We start from the raw sequence: 13,860 nt of genomic DNA, 5'->3' as shown, positions 1-13,860 counted from the left end.
GTTTGTATACAAGTTGACCCAGAATGGTATGTATTTCAGGAGATGTGACATACATGTGTGTTTGTGCTTGTAGATGGTTGCGCTTGTGTGTGAAGTCTCACTGGGAGGATTCCGTCGCCATGGCGCTGCAGATGGCCACAGAGCAGGGGAGGATGAAGTTCACACGGCCTCTCTTCCGGTAACCGCTCACGTCGTCCTCTTAGATGCATGAGAAGTGGTTCCAGAGGTGTATGTGGTCGTGTGTGTGGTCGTGTGTGTGTGGTCGTGTGTGTGTGTGTGTGTGTAACTTCGCTGGTGGAGAGTTGTGCAAACAGTGATGTTGCATTGCTTAAGGGCAAAGACATTGATGAAACCTTAACTTAGGAAGTCACTGTGGATGAAACCATGCCAAAGAATGACTAAATGTGTGTGTGTGTGTGTGTGTGTGTGTGTGTGTGTGTGTGTGTGTGTGTGTGTGTGTGTGTGTGTGTGTGTGTGTGTGTGTGTGTGTGTGTGTGTGTGTGTGTGTGTGTCCACTGCAGTAAAAATGTCCTTGACATAGTGAGTGTTTTTGTAATGTTTAGTTCAGAAGTTGTAATAGCCTGTGTACATGATTGATGCCGTTTGTGTGTGTGTGTGTGTGTGTGTGACCCCTATCCCATCCTCGTCTGCAGATATTCTCTGGTATGTAGGGGGGAAAAGTGGTGTTGCGCATGTGTATAATCTATTGGTTGTTGACTGTAGGGAGGTATACACCTGGGAGAAGCACCGTGACCTGGCGGTGAAGACCTTCCTGGAGAACCGCGCTGCGATGCACTTCGTCACGGCCATGCTGGTGGCCAAGGACCTGAAGGTGGACCAGGACCAGAGCACCGGCCTGTAACTGCCCCGCGGCGCATGTGCCCCCTGCAGGCGGGCGCAGCCATGGACGTGCCCAGCTCCGCATGTGCCCACTGCTGGCGGGCACAGGCGGGCGCAGCCATGGACGTGCCCAACCATGTTCCCCTGAAAAACAAGCTTGCATTTCTACGTTTGCTGACGAAAAAAATAATAATAATCAAGCGCTTCTCTGAATCATGCATCAGGCCCACTGTGTAGTCATCTAATGCCTCTGACACGCCTTCTCTCTCATTCCATTCACACTCTCCTCTCTCCCACACACACAGAGACATGCACAGCAGTTAATGATATCTGTGCAAACACAGTATTAAACGATCAACACGTTTTTTCAGTATGGATGAAATGGAATGTCTGCCTTTTAGGTTTCACTTGTTAACCTCTCAAATCTGTGGGATACTTATAAACCTCACGGTTGTCTGAGCTACACTGGTGTGTGTGTGTGTGTGTGTGTGTGTGTGTGTGTGTGTGTGTGTGTGTGTGTGTGTGTGTGTGTGTGTGTGTGTGTGTGTGTGTGTGTGTTTAATGGAGGTCCAGTACTCAGTATCTCAGGGCAGACTTCTCTGTTCAGTATTACCACCTCGTAGGCATTCTTCCGCTTCTTCTACTGAGTATCTGTGCAGAAGTGTGGCATCAAAGCACTGTTTTTATCATTTTTTTTAAATCTGTCAAACAACAACAAAATAAATACTTGACTAAACTACGGTGTTGCAAGTGTATTTTTGAGTATCTACTACAACATTCATTAGCAAGTATGCACTGCTAATAGGGGCTGTTCTTCAATGCCCCCCCTCCAGCCCCAGGTCCCCTTTGGAGAGTGAGTGAGTGTGTGTGTGTCTCCTGGATACAGTCACTCCCTCACGTGCAAACAACGAGTATAAACCAAACTGGCACACCAGTGCAGAAATGGGAAAACACACTTTACACATCATCATCCACTCACTTAGACAATGCTCATTATTTAAAACTTTTATGTTTTATGTTTGAAACATACGGTCATATGTTGTTCTTAGTTACAAAACATGTACAAGAACCAAACCAAACACTTTACAGTTGAAGTTTAACATGATGCTCTTATATGGCTCCACCTCTGTTAGAATCACTGCCATAATATGTCATCATTAAACAGTTTTCCCAACTTTCAACCATCGCTGTAAAACCGTGCCTGCTTGAATGCTGAAGCCACTCCAAGAAATCGCTTAAAAAAAAAACATGACTAGTCTCTTCAGAGCTAACGGCCCAGAGCTCTGTTTCTCCCTGGACTTCCTGTTTCTCCACTTCCGGTTTCTCCATTTCCGTTTCAGCCAGTCCAAGACATTTCATACCAGGTTTTTTTTATTTATTTATAAACATAAATCAGTCTCTTCTGAGTTGATGGTCCAAAGCTCTCCTTCTTCTTCCTTGGGTTCAGGTGCGTGGGCACCCAGGGTTTGGGTTTCAGGTGTGTTGGCACCCAGGGTTTGGGTTGAGGTGCGTTGGCACCCAGGGTTTGGGTTGAGGTGCGTTGGCACCCAGGGTTGGTCTCAGTAGAGCCTAGTTCAGTTCAGTTCACTCCGGTTCGGTCCAAAGCTCTAAAAGAATTTCTTGGGTTTTTGGTGTCTCTTCTTCTCATGCTGCTTCTGATTGGCTACACTGGTCAGGGCCGTCTCCACGTTGGCCAATGGCAGCTCAGGGAGCTGCAGCCTGCCCATCTGCGTGGGGTACCTGGTCTTCATGTCGTTCCTGAAGATGGGCTGGGAGATCAGGTGCTTCAGCTGCCTCTTCATGCCCTTCACCATCCTCAGGTGCTGGGCGTCTTCCTCCTCATCACGACCGGTAGCTAGAGGGCAACAGAGAGAGAGATGCACAGAGATGAAACCAAAGGGGTGGGTGTGGGTGTGTGTGTGTGTTTGTGTGTGTGTGTGCGTGTGTGCGTGCAAATGTGTGTGTGTGTGTGCGTGCCTGTATGCGTGTGTGAAGTGTGAAGTTCTCCTAACTCTACTAATTAAAATGTTCTTGTAGAATGAAAACAAAACATTCCTCATGGAACTAAACTGAACTTATAACAACAGACCAGTGTCCGTCCTGCCTTCAGCTGCATGTGTGTGTGTGCATGTGTGTGTGTGCATGTGTGTGTGTGTGCGTGCGTGCATGTGTGTGTGTGTGTGTGTGTCCGTCTTGCCTTCAGCTGCATGCTCTTTGAGCGTGTCTTTTTCAATGCACTACGTACAACTGATTGACAACTGAAGACAGAACGCATTGGTGTCTAAGCTAAATTAAATCAAAACACTGACTGAATAAAAAGTTACAGAATGTCAAGTTCCACAAACTCTTTGAGGTTAGAGTTTGCTGTGGTGTGAGACACTAGTTCAACCGTACATGTGTGCCAGTCTGCCCCAGGGCAGCTGTGGCTACTGATGTAGCTTACCACCACCGGTATGACTGTGTATGTATGAATGACTACTGGACTCTGTACTCTGTAAAGCGACATCGGGTATTTAGAGAAGCGCTATATAAGATTGAATTGATTGATTGATTGATTGATTGACGTGTGTGCCAACGCGAATAGAATACCGGCACCAGGGGGAGCTGTGGCGCGAGCGGCAGCATCCCTGTACCATATATGGGTCGGAATGCCCATGAGGACCAGGGTTCGAGTCCGAGTCCGACTCGCGGTCATTTCCCAATCCCTCTCCCGATCTCTCTCCAGCTCACTTCCTGTCTCTCTACTGTCCTATCTGATTAAAGGCGTAAAAAGCCCCCAAAAAAATACATCTTAAAAAAAAAAGAATACCGGTACCTATCCTGTCGCCAAGGGCATTCCTTTTTTGCCTATTTGCTTAGGTACATTAGACTGGCATCTGCGCCCTGCCCACCCTTTTGTCTGGCAGTATTCAACTTGGTCTTCTGTGGCATTCACGACAGGGCTATCTAAACACTTTCAGTTGTTTCAATGTGATATTCAGTACCCAGTTCAGTTCAATTCAATTGTATTCATTTCTATGGGGTGGGTACTTCAGTAGTTTGTGTTGCGGGTGTGTAATGACTTACACGTGAGCACGTCATCGTCCAGGTCGATCTCCATGGCCGCCGCCGCCTGTGTGAACCAGGAGTTTTGCTGTTTCTGTCGGCCGTTGTGATACTCGATCTTCTCTATTTTCCAGGCCAGTTTCACGCGCTCCTGCAAGGACACAGAGATGAAGAGAGGTCAGGGGTCACATTCACACACACACACACACACAGATGTAGAGAGGTCACATTCATTTGAAATCGGTTCATGTCAAAGGCTCTGGATTATTTATTTTTCTATTCTCAGCCAGGGTGCATTCAGCTAATTGAGAGGGTCACTGCCTGGTTTAGTCAGAGAGCAGACACACAGCATGCCAGGCACAGGCACAGGAGGGGCCCTGGAGCAGACGGTGAATGTCTGGTATCATTCACAGACGACCCTTACCCTGGGTCATCTGATGACCACTGTTCCACCACGCCCCCTAATCTTCAGGTGGATGGGGATGGAGTTTAGTCACTGCACAGCACTCAACCCACTGGACACTACCCACTGCACAGCTCGAAACTCACTGGACACTAGTCACTGCACAGCACTCAACCCACTGGACACTACCCACTGCACAGCTCGAAACTCACTGGACACTAGTCACTGCACAGCTCTCTACTCACTGGACACTAGTCACTGCACAGCTCTAAACCCACTGGACACTGGTCACTGCACAGCACTCTACCCACTGGACACTACCCACTGCACAGCTCTCTACCCACTGGACACTAGACACTGCACAGCTCTCTACCCACTGGACACTAGACACTGCACAGCTCTAAACCCACTGGACACTAGACACTGCACAGCTCTCTACCCACTGGACACTAGACACTGCACAGCACTCAACCCACTGGACACTACCCACTGCACAGCTCTCTACCCACTGGACACTAGACACTGCACAGCTCTCTACCCACTGGACACTACCCACTGCACAGCTATGCACACACTGGACAGCTCTCTACCCACTGGTCACTGCACAGCTCTAAACCCACTGGACACTAGACACTGCACAGCTCTAAACCCACTGGACACCATTAGAGTGAGGTCTCTTTATAACATACCTTAATGGCAGCCATTAGAGTGAGGTCTCTTTATAACATACCTTAATGGCAGCCATTAGAGTGAGGTCTCTTTATAACATACCTTAATGGCAGCCATTAGAGTGAGGTCTCTTTATAACATACCTTAATGGCAGCCATGCATTTGATCTGGACTGGGAAATTAGGGACATCCTCTTCCTTCCCTAGAGTTCGGTAGATTTTTTTGAAATTCATCAGGTCGTCTGGGCCAATCAGCAGCAAGCTCAGACCCTGTTTGGTGGCGCGGGCCGTCCGTCCACTGCGGTGGACATAGGTCTCGGAGGTACGCGGAACCTGGAACCCAAACACGGAACCAAATACGAAGTACTGTTTATTTCAGGTAAGACGAAATAAAATGCCGTGCTTGGCACTTTCAACCAGTAAAAACGCACAAGACTAGGGGTGACCTTTTATCAAATAACTATGACACACGAAACAAGTATAAAACAATAGAAGTATTCACTTTTTGCTGGTCAAGTAAATAAAATTGACCAAACTGAAAAAGAATGTTTTTACCAAACTACATACCTGGTAGTGAATGACATGCTGGACGTTTGGAATATCAAGCCCTCTAGCGGCGACATCCGTGGTGAGAAGGACACAGCTATGAACAAGACACACCACGTCAGCACCTGTTCATCTTTACTATGAACTACACACACGCTCACCAGTGAAACACAGAAGTAACCCTAGGGTCAATGTATCTCTGACTCCAGGCGTCAATGGGGTTTAATTCATTCACAATACGGTAAAGAAAGAGCACAATACCGTGGTCTTATTCTAAGTGTTACTAGCGCCCCGTAATGACCGAACCCTTACTTGTCTCTCTCGGCGAAGCATTCACAATACGGTAAAGAAATACTACCATACCGTGGTCTTATTCCTAGTGTTACTAGCGCCCCGTAATGACCGAACCCTTACTTGTCTCTCTCGGCGAAGCATTCACAATACGGTAAAGAAATACTACCATACCGTGGTCTTATTCCTAGTGTTACTAGCGCCCCGTAATGACCGAGCCCTTACTTGTCTCTCTCGGCGAAGCGCTCCAGGTTCTTGAGTCTCTGTTTCTGGTGCATGTTGGCGTGCAGCGGCAGCGGCGTGTGGTCGAGGATCATGAGCAGGGAGTTGAGCCGCTTGATGCAGTCGATGCTGTTGGCGAACACCATGCTCCGGCCCGGGTACTGCGACAGGAAGTAGTAGAGATAAAAGTCCTTCTCCTCCTTGTCGCAGTGGATCCGGGTCTCCGTGAGCGTCTCGACCGTCGCCTCCTTCCGGGTCAGGTCGATGACCTTGGGCCGGTCCTTGATGCCCACCTTCTGCATGAGGAGGTCTAGTTTGGTGTTGGGCACCACCTTGCGCCCCTTCTTCTGCTGCACGCGCATGGGCAGGCTGTGCACCATGGTCAGCGTGGCCGAGAACACGAACGTCTGTCTCTTGGGGTTGAACTGGGACGTGCGGAGCATTTCTAGAAGGTTCTCCAGCTCTGCAAAGTGGCCTTTCTCCACCATGCGATCCGCCTCGTCGATCACCAGAGTCCTACAGGTTGAAGATATTTCAATTCAGATTTTTTTTTTCATTAAGATATTAAAATGTATTTGTAGAAAGTGTAAAATGTGCAAAATGATAAGGTGATATTTATTCAATAATTACAAGGCAACATGACACTGTGCCTAACCAGTGATCTCTAGGTTAAGATGCATAGGGTAGCATTAGCTGGTAGTCATTTGCTGCTAATGACATTTGATCTAGTGTACGTCCAGATTTCTCTCGATTCTCTCTAGAACGATTCTGTCTCGATTCAGAAAAGTTCAAAATCGATTTTTTTACACATCCATTTTGTGTTGAAATGCAAGCTGCATCGATTATTGCATTGTTCATTGAAAGTCATAATTTTGACAAGGAAAAGCTTTTTCTCTAATAAAAAATAGAGAAGGTAATTCATCTGTTGATTTTCTTTAATTATCAAACACAAAGTAGGAAGTGATTTGAGACTCTGAGTAGCAAACCCAAATGTTTTAAAAATCGACATGCATCGATAATCGTTTTATCGGTTTAGCATTGATAATCGATAATCGGTTTTGAATCGATAATCGGTTTAGAATCGAATCGTTGACCACTGAATCGGAATCGAATCGAATCGTGAGGTGCCAAGAGATTCCCACCCCTAACGTCCAGTGTACTTGTCAAATGGTGACCAGTGAGAGAGTCTTTAGGAATGTTAAGTCTTACCGGAGGTGGCGGAGGTTCTGGAGGTGGGGGTGCCCATCCCTGATCAGGTCCCACAGGCGGCCCGGGGTCGCTATGACTACCTCTGGCCTCCGACTCAGCACCCGGTTCTGTTTCTGTGGGGCCATCCCACCAACGATGAGTGCTGTTCTTATGCCTGCAGAAACACATTCACGTCACTGAAATACTGTTCTTATGCCTGCAGAAACACATTCACGTCACTGAAATACTGTTCTTATGCCTGCAGAATCACATTCACGTCACTGAAATACTGTTCTTATGCCTGCAGAAACACATTCACGTCACTGAAATACTGTTCTTATGCCTGCAGAATCACATTCACGTCACTGAAATACTGTTCTTATGCCTGCAGAATGACATTAACGTCACTGAAAAACTGTTCTTATGCCTGCAGAATCACATTCACGTCACTGAAATACTGTTCTTATGCCTGCAGAATCACATTCACGTCACTGAAATACTGTTCTTATGCCTGCAGAATCACATTCACGTCACTGAAATACTCTTCTTATGCCTGCAGAATCACATTCACGTCACTGAAATACTGTTCGTATGCCTGCAGAAACACATTCACGTCACTGAAACACCAACACCGCCAACAAAAGACAGCCACGCTCAACACGAGCTAACTATTGATTCATTATTATGAATTAATGAGCTGTTACCGTCATAAGGGTGTTAAGGGAAAGCAAACAACAACAGGAAATGATACAATGGGACAATGTTATGTGAATGGAAAAACAAACTATTTGAGAAATCAATGACAGATGTGGAGGTGTTCCTATGACAGATGTGGAGGTGTTCCTATGACAGATGTGGAGGTGTTCCTATGACAGGTGTGGAGGTGTTCCTATGACAAGTGTGGAGGTGTTCCTATGACAGGTGTGGAGGCGTTCCTATGACAGATGTGGAGGTGTTCCTATGACAGATGTGGAGGTGTTCCTATGACAGATGTGGAGGTGTTCCTATGACAGATGTGGAGGTGTTCCTATGACAGGTGTGGAGGTGTTCCTATGACAGGTGTGGAGGTGTTCCTATGACAGGTGTGGAGGTGTTCTTGTGTACCTGTGAACTGAGCAACAGCGTCGATGTGGTGCTTCACCTGCACCGCCAGTTCTCTGGTGGGGGTGAGAACCAGGGCCAGTAATGGCTGCTTGTCTTTGGTCTTCACGTCCCCCTCTTCAGATTCACCCATGGCGGTCTGTGCCGTCTTTATTTGGAGACACCCGCGTTGGTCATTATCCCCGTCCTCTAAATCATTATCACCGTCATCTAAATCATTATCAACGTCATCTAAATCATTAGAATCCTGGTCATCTAAATCATTGGCAGAGTCATCACTTTGTACACCAGATTCCTCTTCCTCCAATCCATCCTCCTCTTCATCATCATCATCATCATCATCTTCCAGTACCAACGTATTTTCCCCCATGTCGTCTCCTCCTTCTTCTTCTTCTGATTCAGCGTCTGGTTCGGTCAGTGCCAAAGACGGAGTCTCATCGGTGACCTCAACAGACGGAGTCTTACCGGTGACCTTGATGGACAGAGTCTCATCGGTGACGTTGACAGACAGAGTCTCATCTGTGACGTTGACAGACGGAGTCTCATCGGTGACCTGGACAGACGGAGTCACACCGGTGACCTTGACAGACAGAGTCTCATCAGAGGCCTCGACAGACGGAGTCTCATCAGAGGCCTCGACAGATTCACTTTGTTTGGTGCTGCTCTCCGCTGACTGTTCCGCAGTAGCGCCCTCTAGAGGAGAAGCCGCGCTCTCGTCCTGTGGCGTGGCATCTGATGCCCCTGCGCCCTCACTCTCGTCCTGTGGCGTGGCATCTGATGCCCCTGCGCCCTCACTCTCGTCCTGTGGCGTGGCATCTGATGCCCCTGCGCCCTCACTCTCGTCCTGTGGCGTGGCATCTGATGCCCCTGCGCCCTCACTCTCGTCCTGCGGCGTGGCATCTGATGCCCCGGCGTTCTGACTACTCTTCCACTCCTCAGAAACACGTTTCCATTCCAAGATATTATGGATCAAAGGAATGCCAAATGAAAGGGTCTTGCCACTGCCTGATGAGGAAAGAAAAAAAACAAAAACATGGAGTTACTTACAACAATGCATACAGTATGGTCAGTCTGTAATTCACATCTCACCATGGTACCATTTTTACAAAATGATAACCTAGTGATATAAAAGAAGGCTCCCGTCACCTGTCTCCGCGGCTCCCACGATGTCCATGTGGTCTCTGATGGCCGGAGGCAGGGCCAGGGCCTGGATGGACGTTGGCGCCGAGAAGCCCAGCTTGCTCAGGGCCTGCAGCACCTGCTCCGGGACGAACAGGTCCTTCCACGCAGACACGTCAGCGGCCTGACCCAGGGCGGTACTGGACCAGTTCTTCACCTTCTTCTTATTCTTGGCCAGAGGTGTCGCCGGCGTGGACTCTGGGTTTTGGGAGGCCACTGGAGTTTGTTCTGTGACATCCGGCTGCTTCTTCTTCTTCTTCTTCTTTTTCTTTTTCTTCTTCTTGTCTGCGTTTTTGGACTTGACAGATGACTTGTCGTCTTCCGTCTCTGGATCCTGGCTCTGCCCCGTGGTCTCCTCGCCCTCTCTCACGGCCTGATCTTCAGCCTCCTCACCCTCCTCCGGTCCTGTAGTCTCGCTTGAAGGTTTCTTCTTCTTCTTCTTCTTCTTTTTCTTCTTCTTGTCTGTGTTTTTGGACTTGTCGTCTTCCGTCTCTGGATCCTGGCTCTGCCCCGTGGTCTCCTCGCCCTCTCTCACGGCCTGATCTTCAGCCTCCTCACCCTCCTCCGGTCCTGTAGTCTCGCTTGTAGGTTTCTTCTTCTTCTTTTGCTTCTTTCTCTTCTTCTTGGGTGGTTTGTCGGTCAAGTCTGGATCATCTCCTTCCAGCCCTGTGAGCTCAACATCTTCATCATCGCCTGTAGCCTCCACCTGCTCCTCCAGCTCTCCACCCTCTTCTGTCTTCTCCTCAGTGTCCAGTTCACTTGCCTTTCGTTTTTTTTTCTTCTTCTTCTTCTTCTCCTCGGCTGCGCCAGGGGTTCGGTCTGAATCGACCAGCATGTAGTCGGTCACCTCTTCGAAGCAGATCAGTCCTCCCATGCCCTCGTCAGCAAACAGACTCGGGTCCAGCGCCACGGGTTTCCACTTGCCTTTGACGCGGATGCCTCGTTTGGCCGCCAGTCTGCCTGTCGGCACGAGCTTCTTGAGCTTCATAGTGTCGCTAGGAGAGCAAAGAAAACAGAATCAGTTCAGAAGCAGAAGACCACAACTTAACCAACTACAGGTATGGAGCCGACTAAACTACAGGTATGGAGCCGACTAAACTACAGGTATGAAGCCGACTAAACTACAGGTATGGAGCCGACTAAACTACAGGTATGGAGCCGACTAAACTACAGGTATGAAGCCGACTAAACTACAGGTATGGAGCCGACTAAACTACAGGTATGGAGCCGACTAAACTACAGGTATGGAGCCGACTAAACTACAGGTATGGAGCCGACTAAACTACAGGTATGGAGCTGCCTAAACTACAGGTATGGAGCCGATTAAACTACAGGCATGGAGCTGATTAAACTACAGGTATGGAGCTGACTAAACTGAATGGAGATATTTCCCTTTTTCTCAGTTGCTTTTGCTCACTTTATGTCATTAAAAGGTGCAGTCTATCCCATACAATTTGGCAAATTCCTCCTCACAGTCCTCTAGCTGTCCATTCAGTGTTTCATGGTGTAACATGGTGCTTCAGCAGCCAGAAGGGAGGGTGGAATTTGATCGGCAGTTGAGTTCAAATATCAACAACTTTTCACGAAATGTGTTTTTTGAGCTGTAAACTAAATGATGACTGTACTGCAATGAAACACCTCAATGCTGGTGTCAATATCGACAAAACTAAACGTTTTATAAAAATTCCATGGCATTTCATGGGTTGCTGATGCTGGCATAGAGCTGGCCTTTTGGGATTTCACTTCATTGTTACAGAAAAAAAGATATGACAACAAATTCAGTGAGCTCAATTGCAAGCAACAGCTATTATTTGTATGTCCATGTGAAGTTGTATTATATATAGGCTACATGCAACAGTTGACTTAATACAAATCCTCTGTGTCCTTTTTTTGTTCTTTTAGTTGTATTGTCAAATACTTTTATGAATGTATATATAAGCAGTGTGTAAATAATATACAAAACAGTCTGAACCACCGCAGGAACCTTTCAGATACACATCTCATTACAGCAGCTGCCAGTCAATCTCAGCACGTAGCTTTCACTCGCTGTTCAGTCTCTTGTTAGAGATCATATTGCCGTTTAGAGCTCCACTGAAATTGATGTCTGTGACACGAATACAATATTCCGTTTTCTTAAGTGCTTAGTTAGATACAAAGTAATGATGTGGTACACTGTCAATATCTGTTAAGAATAGGTCATATTAATCAGTGGCATTGAACATGCTTCCTGAGTATAATCACATTGGCAGCAAGTCTCCACATTGTGTTTTTCTTTGGCTGGCAGAGACAGAGGGATTTCAATTTGCTGGCACACATTTAGATATTGACAACATTATATGTCAGAGCAAATGAGAAAATTGAGATAAGCCTCTCTTACGACCGACACAGTAGACTTAGCTCGCTGGCTAACTCGGGCTTAGCTACCGTTAGCTTCTTGTTCAATTCCTAAGAGCTAACTTTAGCCTGACGTTTATGTCTGTAAGTATTTATCTATATAATAACAGTATCCGGCATTGACTTTTATGCCACGCAAAAGTAAGATAGCTTTCAGGCTAATGTTATTATCGCTAGCCAACTTACTGTGAAATTGCTACCATGGGCTAAGAAGCAAAGTATCTAAAGTATGATAGGGTTTGCATTTCAATCTTTCTGAGCCTCAATTAACTTTGAAAATACCTTCACTTAGGATAATAATTACCTATTAAGTCTCCACACGGGGGTTCCAGTACGTTAGCGTTGAATTAGTCCGATCTTCCACACAGGTTCGTAAGGTACAGAAACTCATGTGGGACACGAGGCCGCTGCCATGACTCCCTCACGTGGTCGGTAACCTGACCAATCACATCATGGCTGAGCACCAAACATAGGATTGCGCACCCTAGTGGTGGAAGTTGAGAACTGCTGTTGACAATCACATCCGTACGTAGGAGTCGTGGGATCCAGCTCATAGTGATGTATATTAGCAGCAGGCCTGTTGTCCTCTTCGGCGTGGATGCAACTGAAATGCTGAACTCCGCGTATATAAGCTAAATACCTTATCTATAACTATAACTATATATATATATATATATATATATATATACACACGCTTATTTCATTAATATCCCTGTGGAGATATCAGTACAAGAAAAGTACAACAGAGCAATAACTGCTTTCTGCGTATATATTTTTCCATGCCTATAGTTTGATTAAGTATATAATATAGATATATAATAAACATAATATAGTCACTATAGTCAACTCATTATTCAGACACCAAATGATTACCACAACTTCTAAACCCCGATCCCTCAATATACACCTTTTGGTTGATTCCCGGATGAGGTCTCGAGGGTTAAACAGGCTGACTTAAAGTCTGGCCATGGAGGCAGTGTTTAAAGAGATGCCATTAAAGAAGCATTCAAAGAGACGTGGCAAAAATACTCTTTAATTTTCTTGCACTCTAAAAATAATGTGCTCCTAAACGTCCAAATTATGTATATTTAACCAACCGTTTCAGTACAAACTTAAAATATATTTACATTTTTTTTTTTTTTTTTACAGAACAATCTGCTTAACCTCCCCCCAAAACAAACAAACAAACAAGCAAGCAAGCACACAAACAAAAAAACAAATACAGACAATGTACATCATTTTCAGTCCTTGTGAGTGAGGCGCTCCTCCGACGTCCCTCAGGCAATACCGGTGTTCTTCATGGTGCGCCAGCGGTCTTTGATGTTGGTGGACGTGCGCCCCTCGAACGGGAACGCACTTCGGATCTTCTCCCACTTACCCGCACCGAATCGCTGCACCCCCTCTTTCACCCAGCCAGTCTCCTCCTCGGTCCACCTCTGCAACACAGGGACATGCCTGCACGTGACTGCATGCTACACCGTGTGTGGACTTTAAAGTACGCTTGTAAAGATTGTATTAATCTATGCCGCACGTTCACGTTACATCCTAAGGTGTATTTATTAAACAATGCAACACTCTTAAAAGCGTTCTGTAGACATACACAAACTATACAACACAGGGCCACCGCCATGGTTACATGCAACACAGGTTTTAAGTTATCTTCAGTCCATACAGAATGTTTCGGGTCTCTACTGTTCTGTTTTTAAGGTAAACTTATTGAACACTTGAGAAGCTCTGAGTTCTTTACACATTATCTCACTACTATTAACACAGGCAGATGGCTCACAGGAAATGGCTACATGCTACACTGTTTCAAGATTTTAGAGCATCATCATTAGAAAGAGATGCAAAGTACAAGTTATCAGTCACAAGTTTTAAGTTTATAAAGTTTAAGTTGTCTTTATTGATCCAGAACAGAACTTTTTGTGTCTTTTGGGTACGGATCTGTGATTACTTTTATTATAAGGTATATTTATTGAACAG

The 13,860-nt window shown here is 46.3% G+C and overlaps 2 protein-coding genes across 3 annotated transcripts in view; one reads left to right on the top strand and one right to left on the bottom strand.

Moving 5' to 3' along the window:
• The window catches only part of lta4h (leukotriene A4 hydrolase), a 15,895-nt gene extending 14,319 nt beyond the window's left edge, over positions 1 to 1,576 (top strand). The window contains exons 18-19 of the mRNA XM_012814305.3: positions 74 to 178; positions 724 to 1,576. Coding sequence (XP_012669759.1) covers positions 74 to 178; positions 724 to 862 — 244 coding nt within the window. The 3' untranslated portion in view covers positions 863 to 1,576. The remainder of the gene's footprint in view (positions 1 to 73; positions 179 to 723) is intronic.
• A 253-nt stretch (positions 1,577 to 1,829) lies between these two features.
• ddx24 (DEAD (Asp-Glu-Ala-Asp) box helicase 24) lies at positions 1,830 to 12,383 on the bottom strand. Of its 2 annotated transcripts, XM_031582626.2 has the most exons (10): positions 12,182 to 12,383; positions 9,451 to 10,478; positions 9,163 to 9,309; positions 8,308 to 9,120; positions 7,225 to 7,378; positions 6,019 to 6,531; positions 5,524 to 5,599; positions 5,101 to 5,289; positions 3,907 to 4,036; positions 1,830 to 2,695 (listed from the first exon to the last, which is right to left on the bottom strand). In XM_031582626.2, the coding sequence occupies exons 2-10, from the start codon at positions 10,469 to 10,471 to the stop codon at positions 2,448 to 2,450; spliced, it is 3,291 nt and encodes a 1,096-aa protein (XP_031438486.1). In that variant the 5' UTR covers positions 10,472 to 10,478; positions 12,182 to 12,383; the 3' UTR covers positions 1,830 to 2,447. The 2 variants fall into 2 exon arrangements, with proteins under 2 accessions (XP_031438486.1, XP_031438485.1); XM_031582625.2 differs by having other exon boundaries at positions 8,308 to 9,309; positions 12,182 to 12,382.
• Positions 12,384 to 13,860: the final 1,477 nt, after the last annotated feature.

This window comes from Clupea harengus, chromosome 16, assembly GCF_900700415.2.
Source record: "Clupea harengus chromosome 16, Ch_v2.0.2, whole genome shotgun sequence".
Lineage (NCBI taxonomy): Eukaryota > Metazoa > Chordata > Actinopteri > Clupeiformes > Clupeidae > Clupea > Clupea harengus.
The sequence above is the reverse complement of the archived record's forward strand: the minus strand, read 5'-3'. Positions and strand labels throughout refer to the sequence as shown.

What these genes read in the sequence shown, in the direction of transcription:
- ddx24 (XM_031582625.2), bottom strand. Translation starts at nt 10,471, where the DNA reads ATGAAGCTCAAGAAGCTCGTGCCGACAGGCAGACTGGCGGCCAAACGA. An exon ending in CGCTTCGCCGAGAGAGACAA is followed by an intron (nt 5,600 to 6,018) that starts GTAAGGGCTCGG and finishes TCTTGTTCATAG; the next exon opens with CTGTGTCCTTCTCACCACGG. An exon ending in GGACGATGACGTGCTCACGT is followed by an intron (nt 2,696 to 3,906) that starts GTAAGTCATTAC and finishes GTTGCCCTCTAG; the next exon opens with CTACCGGTCGTGATGAGGAG.